Genomic DNA, 23,799 nt, shown 5'->3' on the forward strand with positions numbered 1-23,799 from the left:
GCACCTGATGACTTTTAGGAGTGTGTGTGTGTGTGTGTGTGTGTGTGTGTGTGGGCGCGCGTGTGCTTCAATCACACTGGACTGAGTGTCAAGGGAGGGAAAAGCAATCTGGGGGGAAAAAAACCCACAAAGGAAAACAACACAGCAACAAATAAATCTGCATTAAAAAAAATCACAGTAACAAATCAGGTATTAATGTTCAGTTGTGAATGGACTACAAAATGTGACGGTACGGTAATGAGTCATCACCAATTTCATAGATGTAATTAGAAGAATCATTTATTACTTTATTGTGTTTATAACAAAAGCTTTTAAAAGTGTGAAAAAAGATTAGGTTATTCATGCCAGGCAGAAACACCAACAAACACTGGAAAAAAACAAAAACAATAACTATCCTACCTGTAACACAATATAAGGAAGAATAGGGAAATGTCAAGGCAGCTAAGATATTTATCAGTTAAAGCTCTGATGGATCTTGATCAAAGTAAGAAGAGTTCATCTGAAATCCATAACAGGTCTGAGAAAACAACCACAGCATTATTAATGCAGTAACTGGTAGGAATGGACTAATTTTTACTTTGATTCTAAACCAGCTACAGTTTTATATGCTGGAAAGGGACTGCATAGTGCAATTTGTCTCTGTTCTGATGGCAGCAACATAAATAAATAAGCAAACAGGGAACAGAACTAGCTTAAAATGAAGTGCAAACATCAAGTAACTACCTTTGATTCCAGTATTTCTCACACAATAACTCAGTAAACTGAAATAATTTACCAACTGCTAACTCAAGATTAAACTATTAATTTGTAGCTGAAGTGTCTAACCTACATAAAATACTATGCTATAAAGTGTCACTTCTTAAAATATGTGTTTCTTACAGTTATAAATAACCAAATCTATTAATACAAATGGCCTATGCTAAAGTAAAACAGAACATTACAAACTTAAATCCAATATACCCTAAATAATCAAGTTTTAACTTACTCTTTTCGGCTTTCTTATATTGGCTGTAAATTTTCCTCAACAGACCAAAAACTTTGTCCTTAGTAAAGAAAATGACAAAAATGGTTTTTAAAATGGTACCCAACTGCACAATTTTATCTAAAATAACCTTATTTTCAGAAATTTAACATAAGACACATACATTTCACTCTGCATTTTTCGAAAAATAGATGAATTCCATTATCTAAAACTAGCATATAGAGCTGGTACAGCTGACCACAGTATTTATAATACTGTTGTTATGTAGGCTTACAAGCTCTGTAACACCCAAATTTTCCAAAGGAAAATTAGATAAGAATGAACAAGAATGATTTTCTAATTATTGCATTAAACTGATTCAATATGCATTTCCAATATCTACCAGAGTTCCTCTCTCTAAAGAAGATTGATCGAGATTTACTAAATGAAGTAGTACATAACATTCAGAATTCTTGTGAGCGATGCAACTCCTAACCACAGCTTTACAAGACAGCACATTACTAGAAACTTAGAGCTAATTACCCCTTAACATATAAGTTTTTATAATTATTGCCTATTCCTATATTTAGTTAAGAAATGTGCTCCACTATTACAGTACAACTGACTATAGTGAAGTTGTGTATATAACCGTTCAACTTTTTTCCAGTCTATTCTACCAACAACTCTCTCACAAAAACTCAAAGAAAAGACACAACTTATTATTCAGTTTTTAGCTGCCGAGGAAAACAATGAAATAATGAGTCATTCTCTTGTGAAGATCAAGCGAATATTATTATATTCCAGTCAAAGGGCATAAATGTGCAACTTTTCTTCAATTTCCAAGTGTAATTAAATTTTAGACACACCATTTACTTTTATTATTGCATAAAAAACATAAAATGGAAATTTGCTTCTGTGAAAAATTTTAATAAATTAATCTAAAAACATCCCAAAATACCCTACAACGAAATACAGCTTTTATAAGAAAATAAATTGATGAACGGCTTATGTGAGGTATCAAACTGTTTTAAGAATGGTTCACTTAAATGACACATGACTATCAAATTAGTCTTTGGAGAATACTAAATTAGGTCTTAACATCCTCACAATGACAAGGTTATTAGGGGCTAAGTGCAAGCTGTCACACGATAAGTATGAGGAAGGAAATCCAGTTCTTTCCTTTTCAAATGAACAATCCTGGCATTTGCCTTAACTGACTTTGGGAAATACTGGAAAACATTAAAATGGATGTTTGGATGGTGATTTTTCAACCCTACTCTTGTATGAGTCAAATGCCTTAACCACTTTCCTACCTCAAAGCTGATTTTGGAGAACTCATAAGTTTATTTCTGTAAATAAACAGAAGGCATTCGGCTGGTCTAAATAACACAAAACAAATTCCATTCACATAATCATTATGAATTCCATAAGTAGATGGATGGGCTATTGTGTTTCTCCAGACAGAAAAGATACAAATCAGCAGATCAAATACTATGTGACATGCCACAACAATCAGAAACAGGATTTTCTTCACAGAGAACTTGAGATGGAGATGGTGAGAAGTGTAGGCTAGGTTAGTAAACTGATGTCAGTTACAGTCTTTTAATTTGGAAATATTCATATATTTCCCCAAATCTTTCAGCATACAACCACAATAAAATCCCGGAGTATGAGACGTAGATGTACAACTTCTTAAAATAACTTCTGTCCAATATGCCTACAAAAGTAATGACAGATGGTTTAATTGGACTGTTAGAATAATGATGATGAAACACGTACAATACATGACAATACATGACAATACAACAGCCGTAAGTACTCTCATTTTATTTCCACATCTATCTTTGTCAGTTACCAAATTTGTAATGCATGTTACACAATGCTGCTTTCAAAAATTTGGCCAAAACGGACAGTTATTTGTGCGGAAGAGGTGGAACATTGCCAGAGCTTTTCCAGTGTGACAGATAACATTTATGAAAGCACTTGTTCACATCAATGTCAATAACGGGAAAATGTATTGAATGCCTGAACAGACTTATAATGATGCACACAAACAAATACTTTGTGTCTGAAATAAAATAGCTACTCTAAGGATAGACATGGAAAACCACAGAAAAACTCACCTTTGCGCCTGGTGTAGGGACTGGTACAGCCAGATGTACTTTTTTACGACAAAGTGATTCCAAAACATCAATACCTTTAAAAGAAGGAACACAGAAATAAGTAAGCTTTGCAGCAAATCCCTTCAAAAATATATTAAGTTAACAGTTTTTACTTAACAAAGCCATCATTTTTTGCGAACAAAACCTATTGCACCTACTTCCCAATTATTCATAGAATTTTTACATTGGTAGTGCCCTTGGGTTTGCTGCAGATCCTAAAATCAACACGATGAGATATTTTGATGTTCCACCTGTCCGCCACCTTCAGCAGAGATGTTGCTGCTGCTGAGTCCCAGAGAAAACTACTGCAAAGGCCGGCAACCATAGTCTGATAACACATGCGTTGCCCACTACAGATGCTGTGCTCAATACCGGGCTTTTGGTGTTGCCCTTAGAATGTTGTGTTTTGATGTGGGATAGTATAGATTTCATTGTCCTGACAAGAGGAAAACCCTTGCCTCAATTAATCAAGTTGTCTGCCAACCTAATTTCAATGCCTCTTTATAAACACTGTCCCAAAAACCAGACATACTGGCACCCATCACGGTTTCAGTCATATGTCATCCCCTGCCCTTGGTTACACAATGTTCCACAAGTGTTGATTTTTAGGGTGTAGTAGCCTCATGTGGCAATAATGATCCACACCGCTGTCCAAAACTGTGCGAGCTGACAGGCTGATGTAATCCTACCCACACTGACAATTTTACAAATGCCAGGATTTGTAACTCCCAAACTGTCCTTGACAGAGCCTAGTAGTTACCTGAACTTGACAGGTGCACAGAACCCACTCTTCATGTCAAATTTCTTGAAATTCTTTCAGTCTTAAAGGATATGCTCCCAGGATAAAGAATAAAGACCAATGATCTATACTCCTTTTCGTGCAACTCCAGATATGATCCACACTCTGTAGGGAGACAAATTGCTTTGCATAGTAACCATCTTCCTTAAACACAGATGCCAAGAGCATAAGTCTATATGTCAGATAACTGGCATCATAAATAACATACAGACTTCATACAAAAGTTGTAAGTACACCACTGTTTTGGTAGTGTGGGTGGCAAGTCCTTACATGCAGACATTGATCAGTTATGTATTGGTTTTCAGTGAACACCAGCGTTTTTTGTAAACCATAAATGGAAGCTTCTCATAATTTTCAACCTCCACAGAAAATTTAATGCTGGGATGAAGACAGCTGAAGTGGCCGAAAAATCTGTTGAGAGCATTATGTCTACATTGCCAGACAATGGAGTTGTATTCAAGGACTCTACCAGAGTGAGTCATGTAAGTAGAGATACTATCATTGAAACTCACAAACAAATCCATAGGACCCACCCTCAAATATTTCAACCATCAAATAAAATTCAACAAGTTGGAGATACAGTGTGCAGCAAATGGGCGGTAAATACTTCATCAGGCTGTAAGTGGACACAATCAAATTACTAAATATAGGGCATAAGGATACTCCTTAGTTGTGTGTCTTTGGCAGATCAAACAACCATAGTGGAACGGAAGTACCAAGACACAGTTTATCGTACAAATATTTCAACAAAGTGCTTCTTTTCAAAAGTGACAAGAGTATTGCATTTAATGCAAGCTGCTTCATTTAGTAATGAATCCCTTTTAAATACATAATAATCCCTTGTTCTGGTAAAACTGTTACTACTTCACCATTTTTCAGGGAACAAATATCTGTTCTCCTCAGAAGAGATGTTATCCTGTACACACTGTGTGGTACACTTCTTGCCTAATTTCTCCTCCTCGATCCTGAGGGGTGCTGTGTAATGCTTGTTCTATAGAACACACAATTTTGTAACCAGAAATCTCCTTGGAGTGGAAGCAAAATTTAATACTGTCACTGTAGAACCATCCAACTTGTAACTTTGGAAGAATGTATCCCTTTCTGATGCCGTAGAACAAGAAAGCAGCCATTCAAATTTAGGAGGGCTGTCTGGTAACCTCAACTGTAAGTGCTCGGTCCATCTTTGATCACATGAAACAATCAACCTACTCCCAAACATCTCTTGGTAACTGCAAGGAACAATCCAAATGTCTGTAAAATATATCTTTGGAAATAATATCCATTTGTCTATGGGTAATACAAATGGGTTCCCTTACAGTGCTTGCTGGCACACTTCTTAATCCTAATAGCCCTCCTGCAATCAATAAAATGGACAAATCTGGCAAAATTAGTAATGATATCTCCCTCAAGCAATCTCAGTGAGAAGATGAGTGTACTCAACAGCTTTCCGTTTCGTGCTGAATTATTTTGGATAAATTCTAGAGGAAGTTCTTGCTGGGATGCCAGTAACTAATTTTCCAAGATGTGTCCATTTTATTATTGGCAAGAGGGTTTAAAGATTAAGGTTGATTATGGAACTGTAGATTCAAACTGAAGAAACTGCAAAAAGGTGGTAATTTAAGGAGATGGGATCTGGATAAACCGACAGAACCAGAGGCTGTGGAGTGTTTCAGGGAGAACATTAGGGAACGGTTGACAGGAATGGGGGAAAGAAATACAGAAGAAGAAGAAGAATGGGTAGCTTTGAGGGATGAAATAGTGAAGGCAGCAGAGGATCAAGTAGCTAAAAAGACGAGGGCTGGTAAAAAGACGAGGGCTGGTAGAAATCCTTGGGTAACAGAAGATATATTGAATTTAATTGATGAAAGGAGAAAATATAAAACTGCAGTAAATGAAGCAGGCAAAAAGGAATACAAACGTCTAAAAAATGAGATTGACAGGAAGTACAAAATGGCTAAGCAGGGATGGCTAGAGGACAAATGTAAGAATGCAGTGACATATCTCACTAGGGGTAAGACAGATACTGCCTACAGGAAAATTAGTGCGACCTTTGGAGAAAAGAGAACCACTTGTATGAATATCAAGAGCTCAGATGGAAACCCAGTTCTAAGCAAAGAAGGGAAAGCAGAAAGGTGGAAGGAGTATATAGAGGGTCTATACAAGGGCGATGTACTTGAGGACAATATCATGGAAATAGAAGAGGATGTAGATGAAGATGAAATGGGAGATATAATACTGCGTGAAGAGTTTGACAGAATACTCAAAGATCTAAGCTGAAACAAGGCCCCAGGAGTAGACAATATTCCATTAGAACTACTGATAGCCTTGGGAGAGCCAGCCCTGACAACTCTACCATCTGGCAAGCAAGATGTATGAAAGAGGCAAAATACTCTCAGACTTCAAGAAGAATATTAGAATTCCAATCCCAAAGCAGGTGTTGACAGATGTGAAAATTACCGAATTATCAGTTCAATAATCCACGGCTGCAAAATACTAATGCGAATTCTTTACAGCCGAATGGAAAAACTGGTAGAAGCCGACCTCAGGGAAGATCAGTTTGGATTCCATAGAAATGTTGGAACACGTGAGGCAACAACGACCCTACGACTTATCTTAGAAAATAGATTAAGGAAAGGCAAACCTACGTTTCTAGCATTTGTAGACTTACAGAAAGCTTTTGACAATGTTGACTGGAATACTCTCTTTCAAATTCTGAATGTGGTAGTGGTAGAGTACAGGGAGCGAAAGGCTATTTACAATTTGTACAAAAAGGAGATGGCAGTTATAAGAGTCGAGGGACATGAAAGGGAAGCAGTGGTTGGAAGGGAGTCAGACAGGGTTGTAGCCTCTCCCTGATGTTATTCAATCTGTATATTGAGCAAGCAGTAAAGGGAACAACAGAAAAGTTCGGAGTAGGCATTAAAATCCATGGAGAAGAAATAAAAACCTTGAGGTTCGCCGATGACATTGTGATACTGTCAGAGACAGCAAAGGACCTGGAAGAGCAGCTGAACAGAATGGACAGTGTCTTGAAAGGAGAATGTAAGATGAACATCAACAAAAGCAAAATGAGGATAATGGAATGTAGTTGAATTAACTCGGGTGATGGTGAGGGAATTAGATTAGGAAATGAGACAAATTAGTAAATGAGTTTTGCTATTTGGGGAGCAAAATAACTGATGATGGTCGAAGTAGAAAGGATATAAAATGTAGACTGGCAATGGCAAGGAAAGCGTTTGTTAATAAGACAAATCTGTTAACATCGAGTAGAGATTTAAGTGCCAGGAAGTCTTTTCTGAAAGTATTTGTATGGAGGGTAGCCATGTATGGAAGTGAAACATGGACGATAAATAGTCTAGACAAGAAGAGAATAGAAGTTTTCGAAATGTGGTGCTACAGAAGAAGGCGGAAGATTAGATGGGTAGATCATGTAACTAATGAGGAGGTATTGAATAGAATTGGGGAGAAGAGAAATTTGTGGCACAACTTGACTAGAAGATGGGATCGGTTGGTAGGACAAGTTCTGAGGCATACAGGGATCACAAATTTAGTATAGGAGGACAGTGTGGAGGGTAAAAATCATAGAGGGAGATCAAGAGATGAATACACTAAGCAGATTCAAAGGGTGTAGACTGCAGTAGGTACTGGGAGATGAAGAAGCTTGCAAAGGATAGAGTAGCATGGAGAGCTGCATCAAACCAGTCTCTGGACTGAAGACCACAACAATGACATAGAACACATTGATTTTACCTCCAGACAGTTGGATATTATTTCCAAAGATTTATTTTACTTACATTTGGACCTACCCTCCCAACTGTCAGAAGATGTTTGGGAGTGAGCAAGTGTTCTATGTGGCCACTATTTGTTTGATCATGTAGGCATATGATTACCAGACAGCCCTCAGAGTTTGCTTGGCTCCTACAGTGTCAGAAGCAGATGCATGTCAACACACTTTCAAGTAACGAGTTGGATGGACCCACAGTGGCAGTGTTAAATTTTGCTCCCCCTCCAAGTAGACTCCTGGTTAAAGAATTTAATTCTCTGAAGAACAACTATTACACAGAATCCCTGAGGATCTAGCAGAAGAAATTAGGCAAGAAGTGTCCTGCACATTACATCAGGGTTGGTCATGTAGGATAACAGCTCTTCTGGAGAAACAGCAGCTACTTGTTCCCTTAGGAATAGTGATGTTGTAGGTTTACCAGCTAACAAGTGGAATATAACAGTTGTTTTGACAAGGAATCATTATGTAGTAAAAATGAATTCATTTCTAAATTAACCAGCTTACAGAAGATTAAGTACTGACGACACTGAAAGGATTAAAAACAACACTCAATTTTTGAAACTAGCTTGTTGTCAGAAGATTTGTACAAGAAATTTCATCTTGGTGCTGCTGTTACACCAAGGTTGTACAGTCTGCCAAAGATGCAATATGCAGGAGTACCCACACGCCCTGTAGCTAGCAACTTGGGTGTGCCTATTTACAACCTGATGAAGTACTGAACATCTATTCTTTGCCCGTTTATTGACATACTCTCTCTCCTTTCGGTGGATTTTATTAGATGGTTGAAACATCTGAGGCTGGTCCTCAGGATTTACTTATCCAGTTTACTTGTCCACCTGTTCAATATCTGATGTAGAGTTGTCACCCAACATATCAATGCAGTGTTGTCCTTAGGACTTTGGTATGAAGAGCAGGTGCTATTTCCAGCACATATGTCTAACAGAGGAACCTGCAAGCTTGGCAGCTGTGTTTAAGAAAAATGGTTACCCTGAAAAGCAGATTCATCTGGCTATGGTCCGCGGCTCGTGGTCTTGCGGTAGCGTTCTCGCTTCCCGCGCACGGGGTCCTGGGTTCGATTCCCGGTGGGGTCAGGGATTTTCTCTGCCGCGAGATGACCCAGTGTTGTGTGTCTTTCATCATCATTTCATCCTCATTCACTCGCAAGTCGCCGTAGTGGCGTTAAAGAACTTGTGGAGCGTTGGCAAAACCGCCCCCGCGAGGGGTCTCCTGGCCACCAATGCCATACGCTCATTATTATTATTATTATTATTATTATTATCTGGCTATGCAGTTTGGACCACCCCTTGAGGTTCATGAATAGAAGCATAGACCTGTTGTCTTTATTCCTTAGTCTGAGAGCATATCTTTTAAGACTAAAAGAACCTAATAGTGTGATCTGCTCACATGCCATGATTACAGCATTACTCTGCTCTGTCAAGGACAATTTGGGAAGTATAAAATCTATGTCAATGTGAGAAGGCTTACATCAGCCAGGTGACACACACATTTTAGGACAGGTGTATGAGTAATCAATGTCACATGAGGCTACAACATAGACAGACACTTCCTCCCCTTTCAAGAAAATTTTCACATACACAAATAATTAACATCAAATAAATAGTTGCTCAAAGATCAAATAAATATTGGAAACCAGACTTTTATATAAAATAGTTGATGAAATTACATGAAAAAGAAAAGGGCCTTTTCCAATCTTCACACTCTTCAATCGCCCTCCCTTGTAATTTCATTTCACATCTTGTTCCTCACCTTCTCCTCCAACTCTCACTCCATCACACTACTATGCAATCATGCCCACTCATCAGGGCTTCTCCCTCCCCCACCCAAAAACAAGAAAAAAACTCCATCACTATTCCTTCAGTAGCCTTACATGGTATATAAATACACAGCAATATAATTAATTGAATTACATCCATACAATAACCTAAACAAAGAAAGTATAGGTCAAAGACAAACTTTTGGCAATGTTATGTCAGCGACACTACAAAACACAAACCACAAAACATACTTAAAAGTATAAAAACAAACACGAAAACAGTGGCATATGACAAAAGCATCCTTAGTAAAACATAAAAAATGCATAGTTCTGCTGAGCAACTAAAAATCAGACTACAAATATCAGCGTACAGTCTTCTGAATTAACAGCAAAAAAGTAACAATTTTTGCAATGCAATGGATGAACAAACAATTTTGGTTGTGAGAGACAATTTACTGGTGGTGTATTTTGCCAAAAAGCAAACTCCTATGAGAATGCAACTGTCCACAGCATACTGTTCTCCATAGCTAATATACTCTATTCCTTCCTCATTCTTCTTTTAACCTTTGCACATAAAAGAATTATTTAAAATGACAGTGAGATAAGAAAAATATACACTGAAGATCCACGTTGAACCAATTCCAGTTACTGGAACAAATTTTTTATGGACTTTATATTTCACGAGTTTCTGCTACAATTTGGTGCAGTGTAGCTCCCAATTTTTGTGTTTCTGGCACTTCTAATGTGCACCCAGGTGGCAAATATTATAACAAACACTATCTCTGAATCACATAAAACATCGAGAGGTCTACCAGTGTAAAAGATTATCGTACCGTGACAAGACCTATGTAGAAAGGTGTGACTAACACATCAATTCAAGATGATGCAAAGTGTGATATCAATGTACACACAAAAGTAATAATAATCAAATTTCAAGAACATCACTTTCAATTGTGTATGGATACAATCTATCATTCAATGCACAATTACATGTAATGTGTGATCTTATATGCCTGTCGATCAACCAGTTACCTGGGATGCATAATGCAATCTACTATCATTCTCTAAACAAATAAGGAATAAAGGGGGCTAGATTAGAATAATCATAAGCAGAACATTTGTGTATGCTTACAATGGAAAGCTGTCCTGTTGGGGACTACAGGTAACTTTTGTGTTATAAAAATGACATCTTTATTGGGGGAGGGGGACCAACAAGGACTTCATAATTACAGAAAGCACTTTAGACATTAAGAAATTAACCACCTCCAACAGAATATGGTCCAGTGTTTGACCCATATTTCATGTTACATTCAATAACTAGCAGCAGCAACAGTAGCAGCTGCAGCCGTACCGTCACTATCACTACAGCCAGCTAGAAATTTTGTTGATCCCGCAATGCCATGCAAAGCAGAATTTAATTCCTCTGCGTAAAATAAAATTTACGATTTCACATATTTACTACTTAAGGAACAAAGATTATGGACACAACCATAGGTTAAAATATTTTGATTTGCAATATATCCATCATTACACCACATCTCACCTTTCCCTATCACAGTAACAACTCAAATGAGTTGTTCAACAAAACAGTTCACCCCAAGTTGAGAATTTTCCCAGAAGTGTTTCACACAAATTAATAAGAAAATAAATTCCTGGAATTAGCATGTGATCATTATGAACTTTGGCATGTAGTACTATCCAGACTGCTTAAAGATTTTTGTATTTATTGCATTATTTCATGATCTGGCTTGACTACTGTCCATCGTAACAGCTCACCACGGCAACAAATGAAATAAATCATGAAAAATTTAATGTAAAAAAAAAAAAAAAAAAAAAAAAATCACTAAGGACGGTATCATATACAAAAGTATCACACTGAATCAATAATACCACATCTACTGTAATGAATGCAATTTAAAACAATAAAACATATCAATAGCAGGCATTGCATTTCATTTGCCACAAATGCACCGCATACCAAAAGGGTTTTTTCTAAAATAAAAATATTACAGTGGAACCTTACTTAATGAGCACCTCCCATAACCCACAATTCGTATAATGAGCAAAACAAATTCTAAAAACATAACTCGCTTAACGAGTGACAATGATTTAGTGTGACGTCACCAGCTGTTCATGCTTGGCGGGGGGAAATGTTCCACAATATGAGCACATTTCATTGTCGGCATTGGCATATGAATGATGTCTTTAGCGCATCCTGCAGTTTAGGTTTAGTGCTCTTTCTGCTACCATCTTAGTCCAGCTTGTGAACACAAATTTTTCTAAACTTGTGTTCATACAGTGTGTGTGTGTGTGTGTGTGTGTGTGTGTGTGTGTGTGTGTGTGTGTGTGTGCAAATTTTAATAACCTTCATAGAAATGTCCCCAAAGATAAAGCTGTAAGAAGACAACCACAAGAGAAAGAAAATTACCTTAGAAATGAAACATAAAACATTGGAAAACTTTAACACGGTGTGAGCGTTGCTGATTTAGTATGCACACAAAATCGGTCTACATGAACCATTTGCACTATCCTTTAGAACTAGGACAAGATTAAGAAAACAGATGCTTCCGAAGAGACTGACAAGAGTATGTAAACAACAGTTTCGTATTTTGGACAATGTCGACAGGTTACTCCTTATCTGTATAAATGAAAAGCAATTGCAAGGCGACACTATTAACGAGAACATCATTTGTGAGAAGGCAAGAATGATTTTCGACGACCTTGTTACGAAGATGCCAGGATCATCAGCAGCCAAAGAAAAGTTTTTAGGGGAAGCTGTGGGTAGTTTGAGAAGTTTAAGAGAAGAACCAGGATCCACAGCATTGCGAGGCATGCTGAAGCAGCCAGCTCCGACACAAAAGCAGCAGAGAACTTCATCAGCAACTTCAAAATGCTTTTAGATTCTGAGGGTTATCTGCTGCAACAGGTTTTTAGCTGTGACGAGTGGGTCTATTCAGGAGAAAGATGCCGAAATGTACCTTTTTAACAGCACAGGAGAATGCAATGCCCAGTCACAAGCCTACAAAAGACAGTCTCACACTGCTATTCTGTGCCAATGCAAGTGACAATTTGAAAATTAAACCTCTACTTGTTTACCAATCAGAAACTCCACGAGCCTTCAAGAAATGTAAAGTCAAAGAATGCAGTCATGTGTGTGAGTTGTGTTTGCACGAGTAAGATTCTGGAATGAATTATGCTCATTGTGCAAAGCTCCACTGTATAGTATCAAATGAAACTGGTGACTCGGTCGAGGACACAGCATGTTGTCTTGGATGTACAGACACTGACAGATGTAGAAATAAATTCACTCATGCCCCAGCAAAGTGTATTTGGACCCTTGCTTTTCAGGTCAATGTTTATGACCTGATAGTTAATATTAATAGTAAACTTAAGATTTCTTTCAGATGATGTAGTTACCTATAAAAAGTATTGGCTGAAAAAAGCAGTACAAATATTCACTCAGATCTTCATACAATTTCAGAGTGATGGAAAGATGGACAACTTGTTTTACATGTGGAAAAATGTAAAATTTTGCACCCTCATAACTGCAAAAATATAGTATTCTATAACAACAACCTCAGGGAGTCAAGTTTAATCAGACAACCAATACAAATACTTGGGTATAACAGTTTGGGTGTATATGAAATTTAACACTCACATAGGCTCAGTTGCAGGTTAGAAAGTTGGTAGACTTTGCTTTATTTGTACTAACTTGGGAAAATGCAGTCAAGATCTCTAGCAAAACACTCATGCGAACAATCCTGGAATATTGCTCTACTTTGTGGGACCCATATGAACTATGTCCAACTGGGACCCATACAAACTAGGTCCAACACAGTTTAATGAAAGTAAACGAAGAAGGCCAACAGAAGGATCACGGAAATGCTGAAAACCTAAGCTGGAAAGGTTTTATGATAGAAATCGATTACCCCACAATAGTCTACTTACCACATTTCCAGAACTAGTGTTAAATGAGAAACTGAAATACATATTTTTAAAGCCTCCATCCAAATTAACGCTGTGCCTCTAATGATATCATTACCGAGAAAGTTTAACCTAGTATCTGATATTCGTCCTTTTCCCTTTTGATCTTTTTTGGAAATTTACTGCTACAGCACATCACTGCAAATATAGAGAGCAGATGCAATTTGTCACAGGCAGAGAGTATTCCAGAATACAGTTCACACAGATTTTCCCTCGTATTCATGCAGACTAATTCTGCATGTTCTACAATCATCTTCCTGCTACTACCATCTCTTCACTGAATATAAGGCTCCAATTTGGGTTTTGAAATGGGTGCTCTCCATTTTTATGCCATGCTCCCTTATGTTAAATATACTTCTCTGACAGCAATGCACCCTACCTGTTTGTTAAGATTAAGCAGTATTTACAATTTAGAACATCCCATGTATTACAATTACTTTTTGTAGGAAAGTGGCCCTCTACTCTATATAAAACGGCTTGTCTCCTACTGACAAAATACGACTACAAATAAAAAATGATGTAAGTGTAATGGGATTTTTGCCTTGTTTAAGTTTCCTATTGCTTCGTTTTGATTTCAATACTACTGTTGTTACATCATTGCATTGCCTATGAGTTTAGCATTTACTTTTGTCTTATAATCTCACAATTTTACAGCTCTCACACAAACAGTCATTAAAAATTGATACTGCGCATGTGAGACACATATCGCATGTTGCTATGAACAGCAGTACACCTTAGAATGTGAGATAAAAATGAACCAATGGAAATTCCAGTAGCACTACGAACAATATAGGAAAAAGAGAGATTGCTACTTACTCTACAGATGACACATTCACTTGCAGACAGGTACAATTAAAAGAGAGTTATACTTAAGCTTTCAGTCACAACCTTTGTCAGGAACACACACCATTCATTCACGCAAGGAGGCATACATCATGCACACATGACTGCCAACTCCGGCCGTTCGGGCCAGAATCATTCTGGTGAGCTGCCAGTCATGTGTGCAAGAGGTGTGCTTCCTTGTGTGAATGAATGGTGTCTCTTTCTGAAGAAGCCTGTGGCTGAAAGCTTATGTGTAAATGTCTTAATTGTGCCTGTCAGAAACTGAATGTGTCACCTTTACAGTAAGTAGCAACCTATCTTTTCCTACATTGTAGATAAAAATGAAATATTTTTCTTGTCCATCAGCCAACACACTGATAATGTTTCTATCTGTTTTTAAGGTGACTAAATTAGGGGAGATTAAATGAGCTCACACTGAAAAGAAATTGCACAGAAAATATTTAACGCCTCTTGTTCAAGAAAACCATGAAGTGTTGGGGTCATTTGGAAAAACAAACACAAAACTAACAACTGTAATTTCCTGAGTTTATAAATAATGTGTGTGCGTGTTTTAAGAGCACCTGCAACAATCATCAACAGTTGCAAATGAATGACTGTTTGTCCTTGTTTCTGTTTGCTGTCTCCACTGTGGAATTTTCATTATCAAAATATTACTTAAAGACAATTCATCTCCTATCTTTGCTGAGAAGACTATGGAAGTTCTAAAGTTCACTGCTATTACATAATAAAATGAATTACTGTGAAATGACACACAAGCTTGATTGTATGGATTTAATCTCATTGCTGTCATCTTTGGCCTTGAGTAATTTTTTTTGTAGTTTTTGCTATGGAAAATAATGTGACTATGCTGTTTGCATTGAAATCTATTATGGTTGTGTTGTTGAGGCAGACAACTGCACTGTCAACAAAAAGAATAGGCTACTTTACTACACACAGAGCATTTCCACAGAAATTACAAAATTCTAACAACTAAAAATAATATTGTAATGAGCCCACATGTGCATACACTCATAACTGTTGTCTCCTTATACAGGTAGTGCCAAAATGACAACACGCAAGACCCCCCCCCCCCCCCCCCCCCCCAGTGATGTATGCCTGGCAGGTTGAGCACCCAAATGGCTATGGGCATTCGTGCACGCTTGGCAGCTAAAACAGCCAGATGTCTAAGGCATTCATGTACGCCCTGCAGGCAGGAAGGCCGGATGGCAGGGTGCAGGACCAGGTAAATGTGCACAAAATAATGGCAACTCATTGTTGTCCACATTTAAACATTTCTGCCACCACCGTCATTATCTGCTGTTCTTTGTAATGTTGAAAGCACTACAGCTTTCGCCTCCCAGTTCCTTTCTGCTTATGAGTTGATCAAGTAGATACAATCTGAATTCTTAACGTACACAAGATAAATGACACAAACATAAATAATTGGGAGGACACAAATCATCACACAGAACTGATGTATGAGGCGTTTCAAAAGAGCAAAATACTTGCAGTTTCGCAGCAACTCTAGCGACCAGGAGGAACAGAAAAGAACATGCATGGCTAAGTTAGTATAATTTGACTTCCTAATATACACAGTAATATGATGCAAGCATGTATAATGTGAAAGGGTATGAATTATCCTACAGAACTGAAGTATTAGATGTTTTAAAAGACTAAAAAGGTAGCAAAATTCCAGCTGTTACTCAGCTACTCTCACAGCAGTGCAATGCAGAAAAGGTACGTGATACAAACATACATAACATGAAAGGGAATGAATTATAATACAGAACTTAAGTATCAGATGTTTCAAGAGACTAACAATGCAGCAAAAAACTTGCAGTTTCCCAGCAACTCTCGCAACAGAAGACTCAGAGTTTTGGACGTCTTCATTAGGAACGGTTCACATTCAAATTTTATATTTTGAAATGTACTGGTCTGATATTAATGAGTTTTGTATAGTTTACAAGCACGTTTATTGCTATTGTAAATCTTACATTAGAGAATTTTCCAATCACAAGTAAAAAAGATCTTATTTCTCTAAACTAACTTTTTCTCAGCCCAGTATAAATTTATAATGGACAGCTTGGATTAGATTTGAAGTTCTCTTTCATGGTTGTCAAAAATTGCAACCACTGGATATTGGTTTTATAAAGATTATTATTGAGGAGGCATGCTGTAATGTGCAATTGGCAGTAAGGGGCCAAAGTCTGCAGCGGTCATACAGCTGCCAGCAAGACGCACACAATCTTAGCTGTTTGGGCATGCTGGACGCTTGACCTTAGTAGCCACGAAAGGGCAAAGTATAATTAGTGACGTGATGAATGGTTCCAAATCTGTGAAAGTGCTTAACTTAACTTGAGACTACATAATGCAACCGTGATTTTTTTAACATGTGCCTCTTCTGTGGTAAACTGTTTCCCTTCTTCCGCTTTTTTCCCCTCTCTCCTCCCTGATGAAGGAACAAAGTTCCGAAAGCTAGGAATGTAAATTTTCTGTTCTGTTTTGTGTACCTATCGGCCGTACTGAGCTGAGGTAAGTACTGGCCAGCCCCTCTACCTCTTTGTTAGTATTTGTTTTACATCTTTACATGAGACTTTCCATTAATCATTTAAACTGTTTTATTGTGATGTTGAGTGAACCAAATGACTTAGGGCTGTAACGTAGGCAACAATAATCAATATACAGTGCTCACGTCACATTAGGCATCGTAACCGTCACATTTCATTTTAGTGTAATGGCGAAAACGATGGTACTGTTTTACTGCTAACGCACAAAAGAACCAACAAGACAGGAAATTACACGCAAGTTATCCCAGACGCTCTGTTCCTGTAATGTGGCCTGCATACTGTGTTTCCACTGCTGTCTTGACACTTTCAGAATATCGCTACAAGGTGGCAATGCTCACGGTGTCTCTGATGACAGGTAGTGAATTTTTGCATAAAATGTATGCATCTGGGTGTTTTGTAGGGATATGACTCGTGCAGTCAATACATTGACAACAAACATAGTGTATGGTTGGTCCAGGATAACTCAAAGTTTGGGTGGATTGAAAAATATCACTTTAAGAAGGCAAGGAAGGACTTTGTGGAAGATCTTTCTTTCACTAATTTTCTTCATTGTCAAACACTGGAAACCCAAGGTAGGAAAATCAACAATGTAAGAAAAGACAAATTGCTACTAACCATAAAGAAGAGATGACAAGTTGCAGGGGGTTGCAGACACGCACGATTAAAAGACTCTCACATATTGCTTTTGGTCACAGCCTTCATCAGGAAACACACACACACACACACACACACACACACACTAAAAGGAAGCAAGCACACCTCACGTACACACGAACAACAACTCCAGCATCTAGGGCCGGAAAACCATTCCGGCCCGAGATGCTGAAGTTGGAGGTCATATATACAGGAGATGTGCTTGCTTCCTTTTAGAGCGAGTGAGTGAGTGAGAGAGAGAGAGAGAGAGAGAGAGAGAGAGAGAGAGAGAGAGAGAGAGAGAGAGATGCAATTGAAGCTCAGGCATAAAAATCTGGTTATGTCAAGCAACAAGACACCCAATATCCTCTCCAAAATCTTGCCCATTGCACTCAAAACCCCATCCAAGCACCGCAATAGCCCTATTTGGTTTAACAAAGAGGTCCCCAATGGTGGGCTCAACTTTTTGAAACACGTATCGGTCAAGATCCAAGGAATCACATCCTGCAGCCATTCACACTGGGGAAGCCCTCATTTGTGAGTAATTGACGAAATAAAATTCCAGAATTTCATGTGATGCAGTATAGTTTAAAAAAGTAACAGTGGTTACTGGTTATCTAGTGTAATGGTTAAGGTACTAACCTAACTTTTAAAAAGTTGTCGTTTTGAACCTCGTACGGTACAGTGAATTTTTTTTTTAAATTTTTAAATCTTCATTGAGATGACTTGATCACTATTTTTATTCAATTAAATGGTTTACACACAATTTCTTATTTGTATTCTTTGTCATGTCATTTTAATCAGTGTATTGACTTCCTCAGTTGTCTTATTTTCCATTATTCTTTTTACACTTGAAATCTTGGTGCATCTGAATTTAATTATTTTTATTAATCTATCATAATGTTTAAACATTTGAAAATGAAAAACTGTCGTTAAAAAACAAAATATGAAATAATCCATTCATATGGGTGTGCAATGGTGTCAAGAATGTATATTTCGTTATACCTTTCTGGATGGCAATTGTCAAATATCTATTTAAAATACAAATTCTTATCACAATATGAACAAAATAACATGGATGATGATTTACACCAAAGTAGGTATTATAAGTAAAATAAAATTCAAGCAAAATGAGAAATAGAAATAGTGGATGCAATAACATGGACGGAAATGTACGATGATAAAATGGAAGAAATTAAATCATAGTATACATAATAATAACCAAAATCACATGAACAATGATTCCAAGTGGAAAGACTGATACAAAGAAAAATGAGAGCAAATAATGTATTTCATACTATGAGTAACACGATGTGACAAAGGACGGAGAAAATTAACTTTAAACAAATATCACAGAAAGAAATATGCACAGGATGCACCCATCTAGCATCTTTGCTTTTGTTTGTGCTGTTTCATTCAATTTCATCTGAAGGACGGCAGCTTACGAAGGCAGCTATGTAACATAAAATTGTTACTGCAACCATTTTACAGTTTTCTGTACAGAGGCATGACCATCAACATTGTCCAGTCATATGTAGCCACTTGCAAACTTGCCAGGGCAGGCTAGACTTAAAGTCCCCATCCCCCCCCCCCTCAGCACCAATTGACTGGACACGAGCTGCTTTGAACTCTGGAAGCCACTAGTGGAACATCTCCTCCCACCAATAGTTCCCATCGCAACAGAACCTACACTCCATCTCTTTGTTCTACTGCTGTCTTCAAACTGCCCTTATTTCTTTAGCAGGCTGCCTCATTGTCACTCACTTTATCTGTAAGTTTAGTCCTTAGTTGTTGTGCCTGCCCCAGCACCGCTAAGAGATGGAGATGTGAACTTTTTAAGAACCACCACATTAAAATCAGTCTCCTACGAAATGACTTAGCAACAAAAATACAAGAAACTACCTTTTCACACACTTCTGACTGAGTTTTCCTATTATACAGAGTGATCTACTTAAAAACAATACAAGCTCCACTTTTGGGAGTACACTGCAAAATTCAAAGACGGAAACAAATATTTGGCATCCACACTCATCGAATTTACTAAGGAAAGGAATTTTTTGGCAGCTGGAATAAAACATTTAGAGTATGTAACATTTTTTATGTATAAACAATAAAACTCCGTTGTTCAACTGATATCAAGAGCAGTGACCAGGCAAAGTGTAGCTCTTGCATCTAGAAATGTAGTAAGATAATCATGGGAGAAAGGGGGAGGGTGAATTTACGAGGGGGTGATGGTTGTTTACAATTTCGGCATTATAAGGTTCTTCCTTACAACTCAAAGAAAGTTTCAATTTTTTTTCTAATTACTGTAGAGTCCCGCTAATCCGAACTAATTGGGACCAGACCTTGTTCGGATTAGCCGGAATTAGGGTGACGAGTTTCTAGAATGAAGTATACCAAGCAGATAAGTAGGTACAACATGGTAACAAATGGGAACAAGTGTGGGAACAATGGCTCACTTTCACTCCCTGCCCTTGTTGTTGCGCATTGTTGAGACCTTTGTAGTGTATAAGGTCAGTGCACTGCCAGTTGGCTTGTAAAGCATTGGTTATGTTAGTTATCGATCACTGGCATGCGTAACAGTTGTATTGTATTTGTTCAGGTGTAGTGGTGTATGTATTTTCGCCATGAGTAAACAGAAACATACAAAGTCAACTCTCAAAGAAAAACTGAATGCTCTGAAGCAGATACAAAATGGTGAGAATATATCTAAATTGGCAACAGAACTGGGTGTTGGTAAAGCAACTATATGTGATTGGAAGAAGTACCGAGTGAAACCTGAACAGTCCTGTGCAACGTCTTCAGAAAGAGACATGAAATTCGGCAGACTTTGAAACAGTCCCAGTACGATAAAGTGTATGAAGCTGGTTTCCTTTGGTTTACGCACAAAAGAGAAAGGGGAACTCTTTGAGTGGAGCACTGGTTCAGGAGAAGGCTGTTTACCTGAACAAGTTAATGAATGGTGATGAGTCTTTTAGCACTAGTACGGGTTGGTTGGACAGATTAAAAAAAATGTCATGAAATCCACCAGCTAACAATTACTGAAGAGAAGCTTTCTTCTGACCATGATGCAGTGAAGGAATACTTGGATGAGTTTGAAAAAATGATAAGAGAAGGAAAGAATTCTCCCCAACAAATGTATAATGCTGATGAGACTGGCCTTCCTTTTAGGGCATTGCCAACAAAAAGCCTGGCATCAAAAACAGAAGACCATGCTCCTGGTTTTAAAATGTGCAAAGATCATGTGACTATTAGCATGCAGCAACACTGCCTTTAATGCCGGTCGGGAAATCTGCTAGGCCCAGAGCTTTTAAAAACTGCAATATGAAGTCCTGCATATATTATTGCAACCAGAAAAAAGGCATGGATGGATGGTAAGCTGTTCAAAGAATGGTTTCACGGCCAGTTTGTTCCCTCTGTTCGACGGTTTTCTAAGGAAAATCATTTGTCTCCCTGTGCAATCCTTTTGATTGATAATGCGCCATCTCACCCCAGCACTGAGGAATTATGTGATGGAGAAATTGTGGCGAGGTTTTTACTACTGAATGTTACACCACTTCTACAGCCAATGGTCCAGGGCATACTGCAAACATTAAAACTGATTTACAGAAAACAATGTTTAAGAATGCTGATCCAAGATGATAGCATTCCTTTAGTGGACAAATAAAAAAGACCAATGTGAAGGCTGTTGTTTCTTGGGCTGCTGAGGCATGGCAGAATATTTCAGAAAATACTCTGAGAAAATCGTGGAGAAAACTGTGTTCTCTTGAATTTCAGGACAACCTAGCTGAAAATGAAGAGAAAAATATACTACAAATGATACAGACAATCCCTGGGTGTGAAGAAGCTAGTGGTGGAGACACAGATAAGTGGATGGCAGCGGATGGGGGATGGGGCATGTGTGGAGAACCTTACGGACACTGATTTAGTTGCTGCTGTTACTCAAGACCAGGAAGAAGTGGACTGCTGTGACGGAATTGACAATGAACCTGAAAGTGACAAAGGAGAGCTGGTGCCAAACAGTGATGCAGCAGAAGCCCTTGACCTTGCACTGCGTTATTTGGAGCAAAAGTCCGCTGCTACAACTGCCGATTTGATGTTTATGAGAAAGTGGCACAACTATGCGTCATATAACACACTGCCTTCATTACGCCAAAAAACAATGAGTTTTTGTCATCTAAAAAGTAGGTTTAAAAGGTCCGCTGTATTTTAGTAAGTTTGACAGCTTTTCTTTCATTGCTATGCATTGTTTAAACCTAATGTTTTCTTGGCAATGTTTCTAATACATATTAACTGTACTGTGTAAATTAAAATAGTGTGTATGTACAGCAGTTTTTCCATACTTAGACTAACATTTTTCATGCACAGATGAATCAAACGTTCGGATTACTGGGGTTTGGATTAGCGGGACTCCGCTGGTGTGTGTGTGTGTGTGTGTGTGTGTGTGTGTGTGTGTGTGTGTGTGTGTGTGAGACGGGGGGGATGTTACTTTTATCAAGAGATCAAAAAATGTCTTTCACAAAGCAATTAGTTTTAAAAAAAAAGTCCAATTCTAGGTCTTTGATTATTGAGGCCATTCAATTAAAAAAAACCATAATTAATAAGGGCATCATTAATTTAGGAACAAATTATCTTTTTCTTTAGTAATATTGTAACATCTGACATTCACATGACGTACCTTCTTGTCTGTTGCTATAATATTTATTTTCCCAAGCATCAAACACCATATTGTAATACCTAGGAGATTCAAAAAATTCATGGTACGTGTAGGTGTATGGTGTTGGAAATATCCTTATGAATCTGTAAGCCAAAAAGAGGGAAAAACATATTTAAGAAAACATGAAATTCACATATTAATACACAGTATCATCAAGTGTCTTAAGTAGAATGACACATCATCACATGAGAAAATTCCAGACACATGACAATATGAAAACAAAATAACTTATACACAAGTGTTCTATTTCTAATGGTCTCGAGATAAATGCTTAGAAATATATTCTGATTCATGAAAGGGTTTCAATTTTGTTCGATTCTTCTATCTTTTGTTTGGTCATGTTAAATATTTACAGTAGCATGGAATAATTCTACTGTGTTATTCATAAGTGTCTCCGTGGTTTCAGGAGAAAACACTACAAGACATACAGAAAAATTGACCTAGTGCGACCAGGACTTGTGCTCTGATGGTCCCATATAAACTTAATTATGTGTATATTATGAGAAGGAAAGTTGCTACTCACCATATAGCAGAGATGCTGAGTCACAGATAGGCAGAACAAAAAGGTTTTCACATTTAAAGTTTTTGGCCAATGGCCTCTGTCAACAACAGAGGCGAGCGCGCGCACGCACGCACGCACGCACGCACGCACGCACGCACACACACACACACACGACTGCAGTCTCAACCAAATGAAACCACAGTTGCCCGAGACTGCAGTCGTGTGTGCGAGTTGCATTTGCGCACGTGTGCGTGTGTCTTGTTGACGAAGGCCATTGGCCGAAAACTAAGTGTGAAAACCTTGTTGTGCCTCTATGCGACTCAGCATCTCTGCTATATGGTGAGTAGCAACTTTCCTTCTCATAATATTGTTACACTTCATTCTGGATTTTCCATTGTTTAATTATGTATATACATAGTTCACTCATCCAGGGAGTTGAGAATCATGACCGTTTTAGCCCACTGTCAATATCTATATTGGAAAGATACTGGTCCTAGGAATTCCAAGACTTGTGTGAAATTTGGGTGTAATTGCTATAAAAATTCATGAGATGCCACAGTTTATGATTCTAGGTCAATGGGAAGTACCCTATAGGTTTTGATGAGCAAGTTTGCAAGTGTCAAAATATGTGACATAAATGACCGTATCTTTCGACTGCACTGACTTAGAAGCTTAAACTTTTTACATCGCCAAGCAGCTGTAGACCTTAAGAAAGTGACAAATTTTGACTGATACACCTATCTTTCCCGGAGGAAAAGCGGACTTGACAGACAAATAAGCAATCCTGTAAGGGTTCTGTTTTTACCAACTGAGGTTCAGGACCCTCAAAATGACACACAGCAGTGGACAGGGCATTTCTCCAAGTTTTGATACATAATATGTTGTAAGACGTAGTTGCAGTTGGGGGCAGGCTTTCCAGAAAATTTAGACAAATCATTCTTCCATATTGTCATACAGAATTATGAAAGAGTGCTGACAAGTAATATATCTACATTTTTTTAATGTGAAAACTCTTAAAGCTTTCTAAACAAACAGAACTTTATGAACATTCTAAATCTGCATTCTTCATTTCTAGATGTTTCTCAACAGTCATC

At 37.9% G+C, this 23,799-nt stretch overlaps 1 protein-coding gene across 5 annotated transcripts in view; it reads right to left on the reverse strand.

The window, feature by feature from the left end:
* Window positions 1–23,799, reverse strand: part of LOC124596034 (tubulin monoglutamylase TTLL4-like) — a 257,391-nt gene that overhangs the window by 45,897 nt on the left and 187,695 nt on the right. For 4 of the 5 annotated variants that reach the window (XM_047134999.1, XM_047135002.1, XM_047135001.1 and 1 more), the window contains exons 15-16: window positions 22,165–22,286; window positions 3,085–3,158 (exon numbers count right to left, since the gene is read on the reverse strand). In XM_047134999.1, the coding sequence (XP_046990955.1) occupies window positions 3,085–3,158; window positions 22,165–22,286 (196 nt within the window). Of the gene's footprint in view, window positions 1–399; window positions 500–3,084; window positions 3,159–22,164; window positions 22,287–23,799 lie in introns of all 5 variants that reach the window. The other variant, XR_006978272.1, reaches the window with a different exon arrangement.

The sequence above is a fragment of the Schistocerca americana genome, chromosome 2, assembly GCF_021461395.2.
Source record: "Schistocerca americana isolate TAMUIC-IGC-003095 chromosome 2, iqSchAmer2.1, whole genome shotgun sequence".
In the NCBI taxonomy this organism is placed as follows: Eukaryota; Metazoa; Arthropoda; class Insecta; order Orthoptera; family Acrididae; genus Schistocerca; species Schistocerca americana.